General features: G+C 38.2%; 1 protein-coding gene across 1 annotated transcript; it reads left to right on the forward strand.

The window, feature by feature from the left end:
• Positions 1–3,005: 3,005 nt before the first annotated feature.
• Positions 3,006–4,271, forward strand: LOC103703714 (uncharacterized). The gene is made up of 2 exons (XM_008786662.5): positions 3,006–4,053; positions 4,133–4,271. The coding sequence occupies exons 1-2, from the start codon at positions 3,016–3,018 to the stop codon at positions 4,160–4,162; spliced, it is 1,068 nt and encodes a 355-aa protein (XP_008784884.4). The 5' UTR covers positions 3,006–3,015; the 3' UTR covers positions 4,163–4,271.
• The last annotated feature ends 8,459 nt before the right edge of the window (positions 4,272–12,730 follow it).

Below are 12,730 nucleotides of genomic sequence, written 5' to 3' on the forward strand. Positions count from 1 at the left end.
CCACCGCGCCTGTCGTTCTAAAGCTCGACACAGCCATACAACCCTCCAAAAAAAAAAAAAAATTGCAGCGACATTTTTTTTTTTTTTTAAGTTTGGGCGCAAAACACAATGATCCTAGGAGTTTAAAAAATTTCAACTAAATATCAGAACTTATTTTTCCGTATCAACATAGTTTAGCCATCGATCTCGTCCCTGACATCATTAATGGAGCGACTAAAATGGCTGAAATACACTCAATATAGATCGTAAAAGAAAAACAGTAAAAAATCATTAACTCGGAATCCCTCTTCGTCATTCATTCAATTGCCGTCTCCGGATTCGTCGACTTTTAGCTCCGGGAGCTCACCATCCGATCCTCCGATGCGAAGCCTGCCTGCCTCCATCGTCTGATGCAACAAATCTCCTTCACGACTCTTTTGACTTCTCCGCCAGCTTCAACTCCAACATCTCTGGTGAGCTACTTGAGTCAAGGCTCTCGTTGACCTATGAATTAAACGATAAACATTTTTTTCAGATTCTTGTTGAGATGGTTGTTGGATTTTTAGTTCTCCCGTGATACAGAGATATCTTTAAGAATGATCCACCAGCACAAGGGATTATTTCACCAGCTTCAGCTCTCTTCCCAAGCTCATCAGTCCAAGACCGGTAGGCGGGGTTGCCACAGCGGACGTGGTGGATAGGGGAGAGATTTCGTCGATCCAAAGTTAGGGTTTCGAGGAAGCAGGCGAGGGTTTGGGATAAGGGGTGGCGAGGGATCAGAGAGCTTGTGGCCATGGAGTGCATGCGGCGGAGGTCGTCAGGGGAGAGGAGATGCACTTGGTGGGGGCTTCGAATTAAATTTAAAAAAAGAAAAAAACTAATTAAAAGTTTTAAATTTTTAGGGCTGATATCTTTCTTATCTGGTTGTCGTTGCATTTTACCCAAAGATAAAACAAAATCTTACCATGAAAACGGCAATGATCCCGTCGTCCTTAAAACCATAAGTCATCGTCTCTACACGTAGCAGATCATGGCCCGTTGGGCCGTGCCCTCCCTCCTTGAACCGCGTGTTATCTTCTTCGACTTGCATCACTCGATTTCTTCATACTCCTCGGAAAAGTGGATTTCTCCTTTTCATACTGTCCGATAAAATATAAATATGCTCAGAAAACTGGTAGGTTATTCAGAAACCCCCCTGCACGTCCCAGTTGCTTATCTTTTGCCGCCTGTGCCCTGCGATTGAGTCATAAATTAGAACACCAAATGCCAGCCTCGGTATATAGGGACCAAGCCCCCATCATGACCGAGCATTTGTATAGGTGGGCCCCGTTATGGGTCTGGGTTGATGTAGTGGGTCTGTTCCTTGGTCTCTGTAGATTTAACCGTATAACAAGCTATTAATGGAAGTGGTAGAACACAGTCCCGTAACTTTTGACGACAAGCTGACGCGCAGCTCGAGTCTCGCTACCGGATGTCGAGGCGGTGAGCCGGATGAGACAGGGCATCACATCGCCAGCAGCCGGTCACCCCCGTCATCTCACCGTCCTCCCTTCTCCCCTGACCAGTTACACCCGGTGAGATCGCGCAATCCACGTAGGTGTTACACGGGGACGATTGTGTAATGATCACACCTTTTTAACTCGATATGACCATAAGTTAATTCTCCAGCTCGCCTAACGCCTGCCTTTTCTGCTAGCCTTGATAACCTTTACTTGTGCAGCGGCGCTTCCGACGTGGCAGGTATATGGTGTGCCACATCATCGACCTAAGGGGCTGGGAGCTGATCTCGGTATCTCGAAGTGTTACAAAGCTAATTACGAATGTACAGCAGTATTGGTGTGAATGTCATAATTAAATCTATACCAATCAACCAACATGCAACATAAGTAGCTTTTTTGAAAATATAATTTGGGACGAAAAAAATTTCAAAATTGCACAAAAACTGAAGATTTCAAAAAGAAGAAGATTTAATAATCTAGAGAGAGACTTCCAACCGATCCAATCAATAACTACACTACAATTATTTTCAAGTAATAATCTTCTACATTGAAAATTGTAGAATGCAACCTTAAAACCTTTCTAGGCAACTCTTAATATTCAGTCAGAGAAACAGATGTAGCCAAAAAAAACACCTGCTACCTGCATAGATAAGACTAACAAAATGGTCCTTAATAAAGAATGCAGCCGCATCTTAATTGCTTCCAAGCTAACTATCAAAGTTGATTATCTTCAAATTCTAGAAGGAGATACCCAATGAATATGTATATTAGTAGGAAGGGAGATGTTGGAGCTCCAAGCAATATGGTGCCTTGAAAAAATGAAGCATGGACTCGCTGATGTCTCCAAAATTTCAAGAGCAAGATGAATGAATTGAATAGCAATAAACCTTGAATTTGGAGAAGCCACTAAAATATCCTGTCATTTTGATGCCTCCCAAGCAACCAACCGAAATAAGCAACTATGGGCTTATGTGTAACTAATTAAGTTACTCGCTGAAAGATAATCCAACAATAAACTGGCAAGACAAAATGACTAGAAATAGAGATTAGAGATGATCCCAGAAACCCTCCGAGCAACATGGCATGGCAATAGGACATGATTCAAATTCTCTTCTTTATCGCAGGTATCACAAGTGGCTGTATTAGAGTCAAGAATACTTGCTTAAGCATGGAAGGATTTGCATGGAAGTTTACACCAAGCAATTTTCAACCAAAATAAAATTTAACCCCCTTGCAATCGCCACAATAGAAGAGGACTTTCGTATCAATAATATCAGAATAAGATTCAGCCATCAAAAATTGCATGGATGCATCTCCTGAGCTTTCAAATTAACTGATCCAGAATTGCGCCAAGTCGGATTTTCAAGAAATTTCAGCACCCAGATCAGTGCTAAATATCTCCGAAGAACTAATAACATAATGAAGAAAAAAAAAAACCATCATTGCGACCATAACCCCATGGTCAGGAGGCCTACACACCCTCCGCCTTCCAGAAACGTTTGCAGTGATCGTGGGCCCCATTTTTTTTTATCTCCAGATGAGTGGGTCCTACTTTAAATCGAGCCTTGCATCTGTCCCGCCTGTTACCCTCCTCCGTCCTGCAGTCACCTCCGGTGACACCAGCGAGAACAAACTGAGCTTCCATGGCCTCCTTATACTCCACGCCAGCCCTCATGCACTGCTCCAATCGTACAGAAAAGATCAGAGACATGTCCGTACGACCTCCTATCACTTGCATGGCCCCCCACCCGCCGTCTTTTCACATTCTCCTTGCCCGGCTGAAAGGAACTTAAGCTCACCGGAGGTGACCACATCTCCGAACTTTATACCACTCCTTCGCCACTCTCTCCAGCCAATGACCAGCCTTATCAAAGCCATGGAAGCCTCCACCGCCTCTCTTCCCTCGGTCCGCATCAAGCAAGAGCCATCAGAGCCAGCCGAGATGCCCGCCCCAACCGGGCTGGTTTTGCCTGCCGCCTCGACCGCCGCGGTTGAAGAGAATCCGCGACCTCCACCGCTCGACGGGATAGCGGCCGTGGTGGGCTACCACGTGCTCTACGGGAACCGGCCTGACCAAGCCGGACCGGAGAGGCTGCCGGCGGCTCAGAAAGAAGATGAGTTTAAGGTAGGTGGGGTTACCGGGGCCGGTGAGGGGACCGGTGTTGGGAGGAACTATAGAGGGGTGAGGAAGAGGCCGTGGGGGAGGTGGTCGGCTGAGATACGGGACAGGATAGGGCGGTGCCGGCACTGGCTGGGGACGTTCGACACGGCGGAGGAGGCGGCGAGGGCGTACGACGCTGCCGCCCGGCGGATGAGGGGGTCCAAGGCGAAGACCAACTTCGCCACCTCCCTCTACATCCCCAAGCCCGTCTCTTCCTCTTCTTCCTCGTCCACTTCCTCTTGTAAAGCTGCCTCCAGTAGTAATATTGGTGGTAGAGAGGAGAGGAGGAGGGGAGGTGAGAACAAGAGGAAGTGCGAGAAGGTGACCTCATTCGCTCAGCTGCTTAGCTCTACGAGGGTTGCTGGTGGTGGTGCGGCTGAACGAGTGGGAGAGGGCGGAGATGGATCCGAACATGTGAGTTGACGTCGTCAGATCTATCCTCCTCCTTTTGTTATGCTTTTGGTAATGCATTTTTTTTGTTCTTTTGAAACAGGGTTCTTTGGAGTGTTATATACGTATATGATACACAAGTAATCTTACAATATGTATACGTGGGGAACCCGCGATATATGATCTTTTGGTTTGGGCTTGCATGGGGTTGGGTATCAGCAAGGAAAGGAGTGGGAAAGAAATATGTGAAGAAGAAATTTACTTAAGAGTGGGTTTGTTATAAATCTCTCCCACTACCTCTCTCCCCCCTTTCTATGTTTTCCTTTGCAAGCTTATGTTCTTCTGATGGAGTTCTTTTTGAAAGCATACGGGCGGATGTATAAGTTTTAGCAGGCATTATTGTATTAAACAGCAACCGATGTTTCCTACGTTCACCATTTCTGTCGTCAACTAAGCATGCTTGAATAGTAAAACACGGAAAATTAGGATACTGTGCGCAATCGTTCAAAAGTGCATGTTCCGGTCGGCCACCATGCTTACACCGCTAGGAATTTGAAATTCTTAGCACACATAATAATGTTGTTTAATAGCAAGTAATTTATTATCTGTTTGACTGTTTCTCATATGTAGTAGCACCAGTTCTATTTTCCTCTTGTTTTTGTTCGGTTTTACTCCAGTTTCTTGCTCGGTGTTCAGAGGTGCAGCTCTCCCATTTTGTGCTGTATCAATGTTGAGCTGTGCCTTTAAATGTTCTGCGTGATCCGGACTGTAAATATGCATGGAGCGAATCTAAGAGCATGCTTTTCATATTTGCCGATATATCGGGTCGTACAACGTCCGGCACTCGTTGATGCTGCCTGCACAAAATTTAGCCTTCTATCGTGTTGATAGATATATATATATGTAATTAATATATTTTTAGATAATTTTCAATGTGATACTAATGTATAGATCCGATACGATTCTTTGAAATATTTTGGCGTACTCTGATAAGATATATACAATCCTCGAAACCCTATCATTGTACTCTCGCATGTACGCCAAATATTCTATATTGCCTGAAACTATAATTTTCGCTCCCACGTATCAACCCTATTCTGATATATATGTATCTGTTCTTGTATATATGTTGTCCCAGTTTTTCAGGGTATGCAATTTTTTTTTGATCCTTTGATTTTTTTTTCCTTGATAATTCAAGGGAATCATTTCCTCAAAAGTGCAAAAAAAAAAATAAAAAAAAAATGGAGAGAGAACAAATCAAAGGAATCAGTTTGATATCTGGATATGAAAACCAGAAAATAGGCAGAAAAGGCATTATTCGTTGTCAAATGGTCGATGCTCAACATATAAGAGATATAGAATGATATAGACTGATCGATCGTATGGTGTCTATTGGAGTCTGATATGCATTTGTTGTACCTGTTTTGTATACCCATTTCACTTCTGAAATGATCCAAAACTATACTCAACTGCTAGTGAAAGAAGATGGATTTTCTGTCCGAATAAAAGTAATTACAACTATTTGCAAATCTTAGTTATAGATGTAATTACCTTTCCCAAAATTAAAAGAAACTCTTTCTAGTGCCTTCATTGTTGAGGCCGCAGTTCATTTCAATGTTTTAAATAATAGTATCGCAACCATTATTTTATGGTCATTATAATGGTTTTTGTGGCCCCCCATTTCCTTACATATAATTACAATAAGAAAAATAAATAGCCGTTAAATAATCCTATAAAAATAATCTTTTTTCATGTCAAAGGTGATTTTAAAGTTCACACGATAAAGTTATTTTATCAAATGAAAATGATGAATAGAAAGATAATTCCAGTATTTTTGTTGTTATCCATTATTTTTCATTATAACACTATTCTAAAAACTATCATAACCGTCACAATCTTAATATATAAATGCAAATGTTACTTTTCGGAGGCTACAATTGTATTAATAAATAATAATTTTGATAAGGGTCCATTATAAAGGCATAGCATACTATTCGAAACTTTTGGTTCATTTAACTTTATTTCTTAGTATTTAAAAAAACTATGAATAATATTTTTATGTTCAGCTCTATTTTTAGAATTTTTAGAAAGATTTTCAAATTTGATATGGACCTAGTTACTATTGGGTGCATCAGGGAGGGTCCCGGAGCAAAATGTATTTCATCGCGAAATGAAATTGAATGCCAAAATCTCAAAAATCCTAATTTGCATGTACAATATTCGATTGAAGTATTTTTTTTTCTGAAATTAGCAACTTTTCGAGTTATACAATAAGATACGATCCTATAATAGTAAAGTTAAAATATATTTTTTAAAAGAAATTGCTTCAGCAAATTTTTTAATCCGAAAAAAATTAAGCAATGGAGCTATAGATGAAGTCTATTTAGAATTAAGATTTATCTCCTATAAATTTTTGACTTTTCATGATTATCGGAATTCAAGTTGAATGGGTTGAAAAGCAAAAAAAAAAAAAAAAAAAACTTTCCTCCTGATTAGATAAGTAGCAACTAATTTTAGCTTATTACAATCCATTTAGAGGGGGTTAGGGTTTCAAACTGTACTGGTAAAATATTTGCTATTTTCCTCAGAAAATACAAATAATATTGATTGTCGACAGCTCCCTTCGGAACCTTACCACTTGGGAAGAGACAACGGTACGTGGCGTCCCTCCATCGCGGTACATAATATACATAATATTGTTTTATATTTCTTTTTAAAGAACGAAATCGCCAAAAATTTTTTCCCTTCCAGTTTTTGGATCAAAGCGTTGGAGTAGGGCAGGGCACCCGGATGGTAGGTTCAGCCACTGAACTACAGTAATTCCAGGTACTGGAGAGAGGAATACGTTATACCCCATTGACGTCATGACGTGCGGTATGATAGATCACACTGGCTTTCTGCGATCTTCGTACTTGCACCAAATGATTCCTCTTGCAGAACCATGGCAATATGGAGGACAAATTCGTAGATCCTGGTGGAGGAGGGGGTGGGAGGAGACAGCTGATGATATGAATGATGTAGGCTGTGACTGATGGGACCTTTGTGCTCCCTCTATCATGCTTTCGCTCGGTCTTAAATGGAAGTCCCGTGATTTCGTGAGAGATAACTCGTATCTCCGGGACAAGACCTGCTCTCGAGCTGGAGACCTCAACCTAAACTCAACTGTCTCTAGTATGGGAATACCTGTGATGGTAATAGTCATATTAAACCGATGGAGATGTGAGGGGATCGGTTCGCTGTGTTTTCCTGCATGCAGTGCTTCTACAGTGCTACGTACTCGTTCCCGGGTTTCCATCATGGCTTGGTATCATGAAAAGCCGGCGTCTTGGTGTGTAAAAACTAAAAAATGCAGGTCCCGACGATGCAAGCCCTGAGGAGCCCAGGAGACCGTTCCAGTCAAACTTCGACGAGTTCCCGTAACTTGGTCTGTTTCCTAAGACAAACGCTGCCCATTAGTTTAGCTGTCACTTAACTATTAATAATGTACTATATTATTTGTTTTTTTTGAAAAAACATTTAGTTAAGTACTAAAAGATATAAGATAGATATCTATTTTAATCAAAAAGCTGAGATTATAAAATAATACAATATCCAACCTACAAAAGCATGCTTGCATATATACATATACATTTAGTTGTCAAATTTAACATCACATCCCTCGCTTTAAAACCATGATAGCTAGTTTTCCCATTCCAAAAACTTGTGATAATTGGAAATATGTTAATAATGTATATCAAGCTTCGCAATATTTATGCACATATACATGGAGATTTGGCTATGCTTGAGTAAATCTGTGCCCAGGTCTGGCAAGATTTATTATACCGACGATCCAAACTATTAAATATAATTTACTATCCAAACTCTTTCATCGACGTAAAACTTTCACCGTCTGATCCAAATTTGATCGATTTTTAGTGGAGATCGACTCTGAGTATAGTTATGTCTATCTTCCTATACGTATGAAATATTTTTATATTGCTACATAATATGAACTATAAAATTTTAACTCTATACAAGAGTGTTACTTCGAAACAATTTTACTTTTCAATATTGAAACAATGTGCAAGTTTGACACCAACTCCAACCTTTTTTTTTCTCCAAAATTAAAGTTGCTTTGCCTGAACTTTTTTTTTTTTAACCATGTTTCTCCTGTCCAAGCTCATGCTCCTCAATTCAAACCATCTCTAATGAACCCTCTCTTGTATTTGATTCATGCTCGCATGACATTACATATCCAAAATGCTAGTAACTATTTATTTTATTTTTTTAAAAAAAAATAAAATAAAAAAATTGATTATACAATATACTAGAATCAAAATTTATTTGAGAATTCGTGTAGGTGTGTGATTAGCCTTGAATTAACTTTTTTTTTTGGCATGAAATTCTTAATTATTATAATTCGAATTTAATTATACTCTGAAATTAATTACAATTTTGTTCAACCATCATTTGAATTGCTATGGAGCAATATTTGTGTTTATACTCCCCATTGGATGAATTCCAAAGGCACTTGTTGGATTTTAAGTCTACCTATTTACTTGAAAGGGTTGTGTAGAGGAAGCACGACTGATACTGACGCAGGGAACTGTAATGACCATCCCCAACCGTACTAGAAGCACGGCTCAACCATTCCTTTGCTTATAACAGGGCTTGCACCATTTTCTTTGGCATGGCATCCTATCAGAATCAGACAGCAGAGAAAACTATCCTCTGTTCAGGAGATCTCAATTTCTTGTAGCACAATAGCATCGTGCGGAGTGATCTTGATGGATATGAATCTGGTTCTCAATAACACTTGGGAGTTGATGATGCCTCAACCTCATAGGAAACAGAGTACTGCTGCACTGCACGTCGTCTGGGACGTTTGAGAAGTTTGTGAGAATACACACTCACATTAATCAGACTGCTATAATCCACAGAGTGGAGCACCAAACATAAGTATACATTTTTTATAAACGTCTCATGGCAATGAACCGCTCTCCAAAAAAAAAAAAACGTATCAAACTTATATAAGTTTACCATATCATCTTCAATTTCATTCATCTCAAAATGTTGTGATTTCGTTATCTGAATTATTTTCAGTCTCATACAAATTTTTGGGCCCTTCCCTATCAATGAAACAGAGTAACAGACACACCCTTAGCTTCTCCATTCATATCAGATAAATTCTGCTATAATCTCAACCGGGGATGATAATTAGAAAGATTTTTATTCGAAAATGCTGTTCCTCCCTTGTTGCATTAGTTAGAAGACTCTAAGCTTAATAGCTCAGAAAGGTTAAAGGTAAATAACTTGCTACTTACCAATTTTATCAAGAGACTAAATTTTTTATATATAAATGCGAATAACTATTTGAGCACTGTTTTGAAGAGCACATATAGAAGCCAAGGAATAAGTGTACGGGCAAAAACTATATAGTATGTCATCTGACTATAGAGTATATATATATATATATATATGTCTTTTTTTTTTTTGAAAGCTTATTTAGCAGATATTCACTTAGGACTCGAACACATATATATGTCCACGATTTTTATTTTTATTTTCAATTTGAGTTCCCTGTCTATTTTTTCTTCTTTTTTGATGAAAATTTGAGTCCCCTGTCATGTCGTGCTTCTGATTGTTCTTCCTTGGATTTTCATTTCAATAGATATTGCAGTATTTAATAAGCTACGGCACGGTTTCTCGAAATTTTATGGGCGAGTCTAATATCAAATCCACGCATTTTATCATCTCCAATACGCACCGAGGCAAAGGAGCGAAGCAAAGTCCTGTTGATTGGACCCTCTGACAGCACAGGAGGTATTGATTCGCCACACGAAAACTTTGATGTGGAAGCCTCATACGCCATTTTGCTCTCTAGATTACGTGTTTTTTAAAAAAAATATATATATTTAGAATATAAATTATAAATCGATTATCAAGTCATATTGTCACTAGAAATCCATCAGTCCCGTGGGACTCAAGCGAGCAGGCCGGGTCCGCAGGTCGAAGGGCACGCGATTTCATTTGTAAGAAAAAGAGAACGCTTTTAATTCGTTTTTATTTTTGAAAATATTATAATAACACCCCTTAACTTTGAATATTTTCTAGAAACACTCTTTTATTTTTTTTAAAAAAAATAAAATTAATCTTTTAAGTTTTCAAATCATTCCAAAATAAAAAAAATATCCTCATCCTCTTTAGTGATTTATATTGCTCTGAACTTAAGAATGATATCGTGCATAGTATTTTTCTGCTCTTTTCTTTTATTTTATTTTATTAATTTTAAATAAATTATAAATACAAATCACTATCTATTTTATTAAAATAATAAATAAAAATTATTACTTCGAATGTTTTTAGAAATGATAGGAAGATACAAACAATATTGCAGGCCATCCAATAAAATAATTGACATTTTCTACTATTATATTTTTATGACTTACTCAAGAATAGATATATTAGAATTCTTTTTTTTTCTTTGGTAATTTTAGGAGCCGAGATTTAATGAGGAGAGCAGTTACTATTGTGGAAAAAAAAATATACCAAAGTAAAACTGTTCAAAATAATTGATATTTGCTCTTACCATCTGTTGCATGCTAGCAAAACCTACATCAAATATTGTGACAAACCAAGGGAGCAATAGCAAAATATCATAATTGCCCAAGTCAGCCCAAGTTGATGGCTTAACATGAATACATGTTGGCAGTTGTGCAAAACAAGCTTAAAAAAGGTGGGTAACAACAAATTTAAAAATTTATCAAAAAAGATGTACATGCGAGATTTTGGCCTTTTATTTTGTCTATTGTCGAATAAGCTTCCCAAAGTTGAATTGCAATAAAAAAATCGGATGACAAAATTATAGCTAGAAAAATGAAGTTGTATCAGTGCAGGGTGAGATTATGAACCAATGGCTAGAATCTACCATCCTTAGGGCATAGATGGGGACAAATCTACTATCTATATAATTTAAACAATAGAAATCTTGTCATTAGTTGATTTTCTTGATGGTGTTAGAAGGACAATTGTAATGAATAGATGGCAATTTGGTTACTGTCGGTTGATTTTTCATGTCTAGAGTCTCTAGACCACCCTGAGGTAGAGATTTTATTTGTAGAGATATTTTTTTTACAAGTTTTTCAAGTCCTATACTGAGTTCTAAGATATTCCACAAATTTTGATCGATGTAAGGGCTTAAAAATACTATAGATATCCCTTGTGCTCCCCTCTTTTTGATTATGGTGAATAATATTAAATCTTGAAGCTCTCATTTAGCATTTTCTTTAGTGGTACGACTTCTCCTTGCTATGAGGTGAAGTTATATCTAATAGCACCCATCCAATTTTATCTTCTTATCCGAATCTATTAAGATAAAATACAAATTTAAGCATTTGGTTCTATGAACTTTTAAAAGAAATAAGTGACCATATAAACATATTATTCTTGATTTACCTCCCATATAGTGAGATATTTGATTTGGTAGCCATAAAGTTTAACTATTCAACTTATACCATATTTATAAAAATGTTTTTATGATTTTCATTTGTATTGTTTAAAATAAATATAAATGTAAATTTTTGTATCTAATTATTAGTACCTGCATTTTTATTTTTCCCATACCCCTCCATTGCCAAAAAAAAAAAACTGAAAAAGGGCTCTCTCCTTCTCATTTGGTCAGTACCTTAAACTAATTAGCCATTTCCAAGCTGCTCTTTCATAAGCCCAACATTGGAACCAGGTCTTTTGAGTCTCCTACTCCTCTTGCTCTTAGCCCAGTACTGGAGGTCGAGTGGAACTGGTTTTCCGGAAGCAAGAAAGACTCCTTTTGTTTAGTGCTCAAAGGTTTGAACGACTCAAAACTCTAGTGGGTTTCCACTGCCTCTCTTATGGAAACTAAATACAAGTTGACTCCTGTCTATTGGTTGATTCCCAATTTCCTGTCTTGGTTGTTTCTTATCTGTTGACGAAGGGGGTTTAATCCACTTTGTGGAGAAGGAAGAATAAAGAAAGGAAAAAGGACTTGGCAACCAATGTGAGACTTGAATGTTTTCTTTGATTTGGTGTATCTCCGAAAGGCCCTATATGAAGCCTGACTCTAGTCAGATTAAACGAATCGATTGGCGAAAATTCAAACTTAGACTACTTTCTAGTTCTGTTTTGTTTCTTGCTTCCTACTTCTAATTTAGTTTCAAGCTTTGTAGTTAGATTATAATCTTCTGATTATTTTTCTTTTGCTCTTACTTTCAAAATTTATTATAAAAATAAAAATTATTCCGTTACTTTTTCATCAATTCTAGAAAACCTCAAGTTCCATCGAGGTGGATAGTGGCCTTGTTCGGGTTTTGTTGGGTCCATTATGGCAATTTTGCACCATGGATTGCCTTCTACTCGAAGCCTTTTCTTCTACAACCCGTGCAGACAAAAGTCTATTGCTTCCACACACCTAGTCCCTGTTGGTCCCAACCTGCATCACCATTAGTCTAAAATTGGAGAATAGAAATACTCGTTGTAAGGACCCGTGCGGGCGTATGTTTAGTCCCACATCGGTTATTCGCTGGGTAGATCTTGGATACTTATACAGGATTAAGAAACCCAAACAATACCTTCCGGCTAGCCATTTTGGATGAGATCCTGGGTTGTTACAAATGGTATCAGAGCGGACCCGACCCATAACTTATGTGGACTAGGGGACACTGAAGCATGGATCCATTGGGGTTGA

Source organism: Phoenix dactylifera, chromosome 2 (genome assembly GCF_051530095.1).
Source record: "Phoenix dactylifera cultivar Ajwa chromosome 2, Ajwa_hap1_PhDact_Kaust_v1.1, whole genome shotgun sequence".
In the NCBI taxonomy this organism is placed as follows: Eukaryota; Viridiplantae; Streptophyta; class Magnoliopsida; order Arecales; family Arecaceae; genus Phoenix; species Phoenix dactylifera.

Excerpts from the sequence above, each read along its gene's own strand:
- LOC103703714 (XM_008786662.5), top strand. The coding sequence starts at position 3,016 with ATGAGTGGGTCCTACTTTAAATCGAGCCTTGCATCTGTCCCGCCTGTT. Across the intron at positions 4,054-4,132 it reads GCGGAGATGGATCCGAACAT|GGTTCTTTGGAGTGTTATAT; the intron begins GTGAGTTGACGT and ends CTTTTGAAACAG.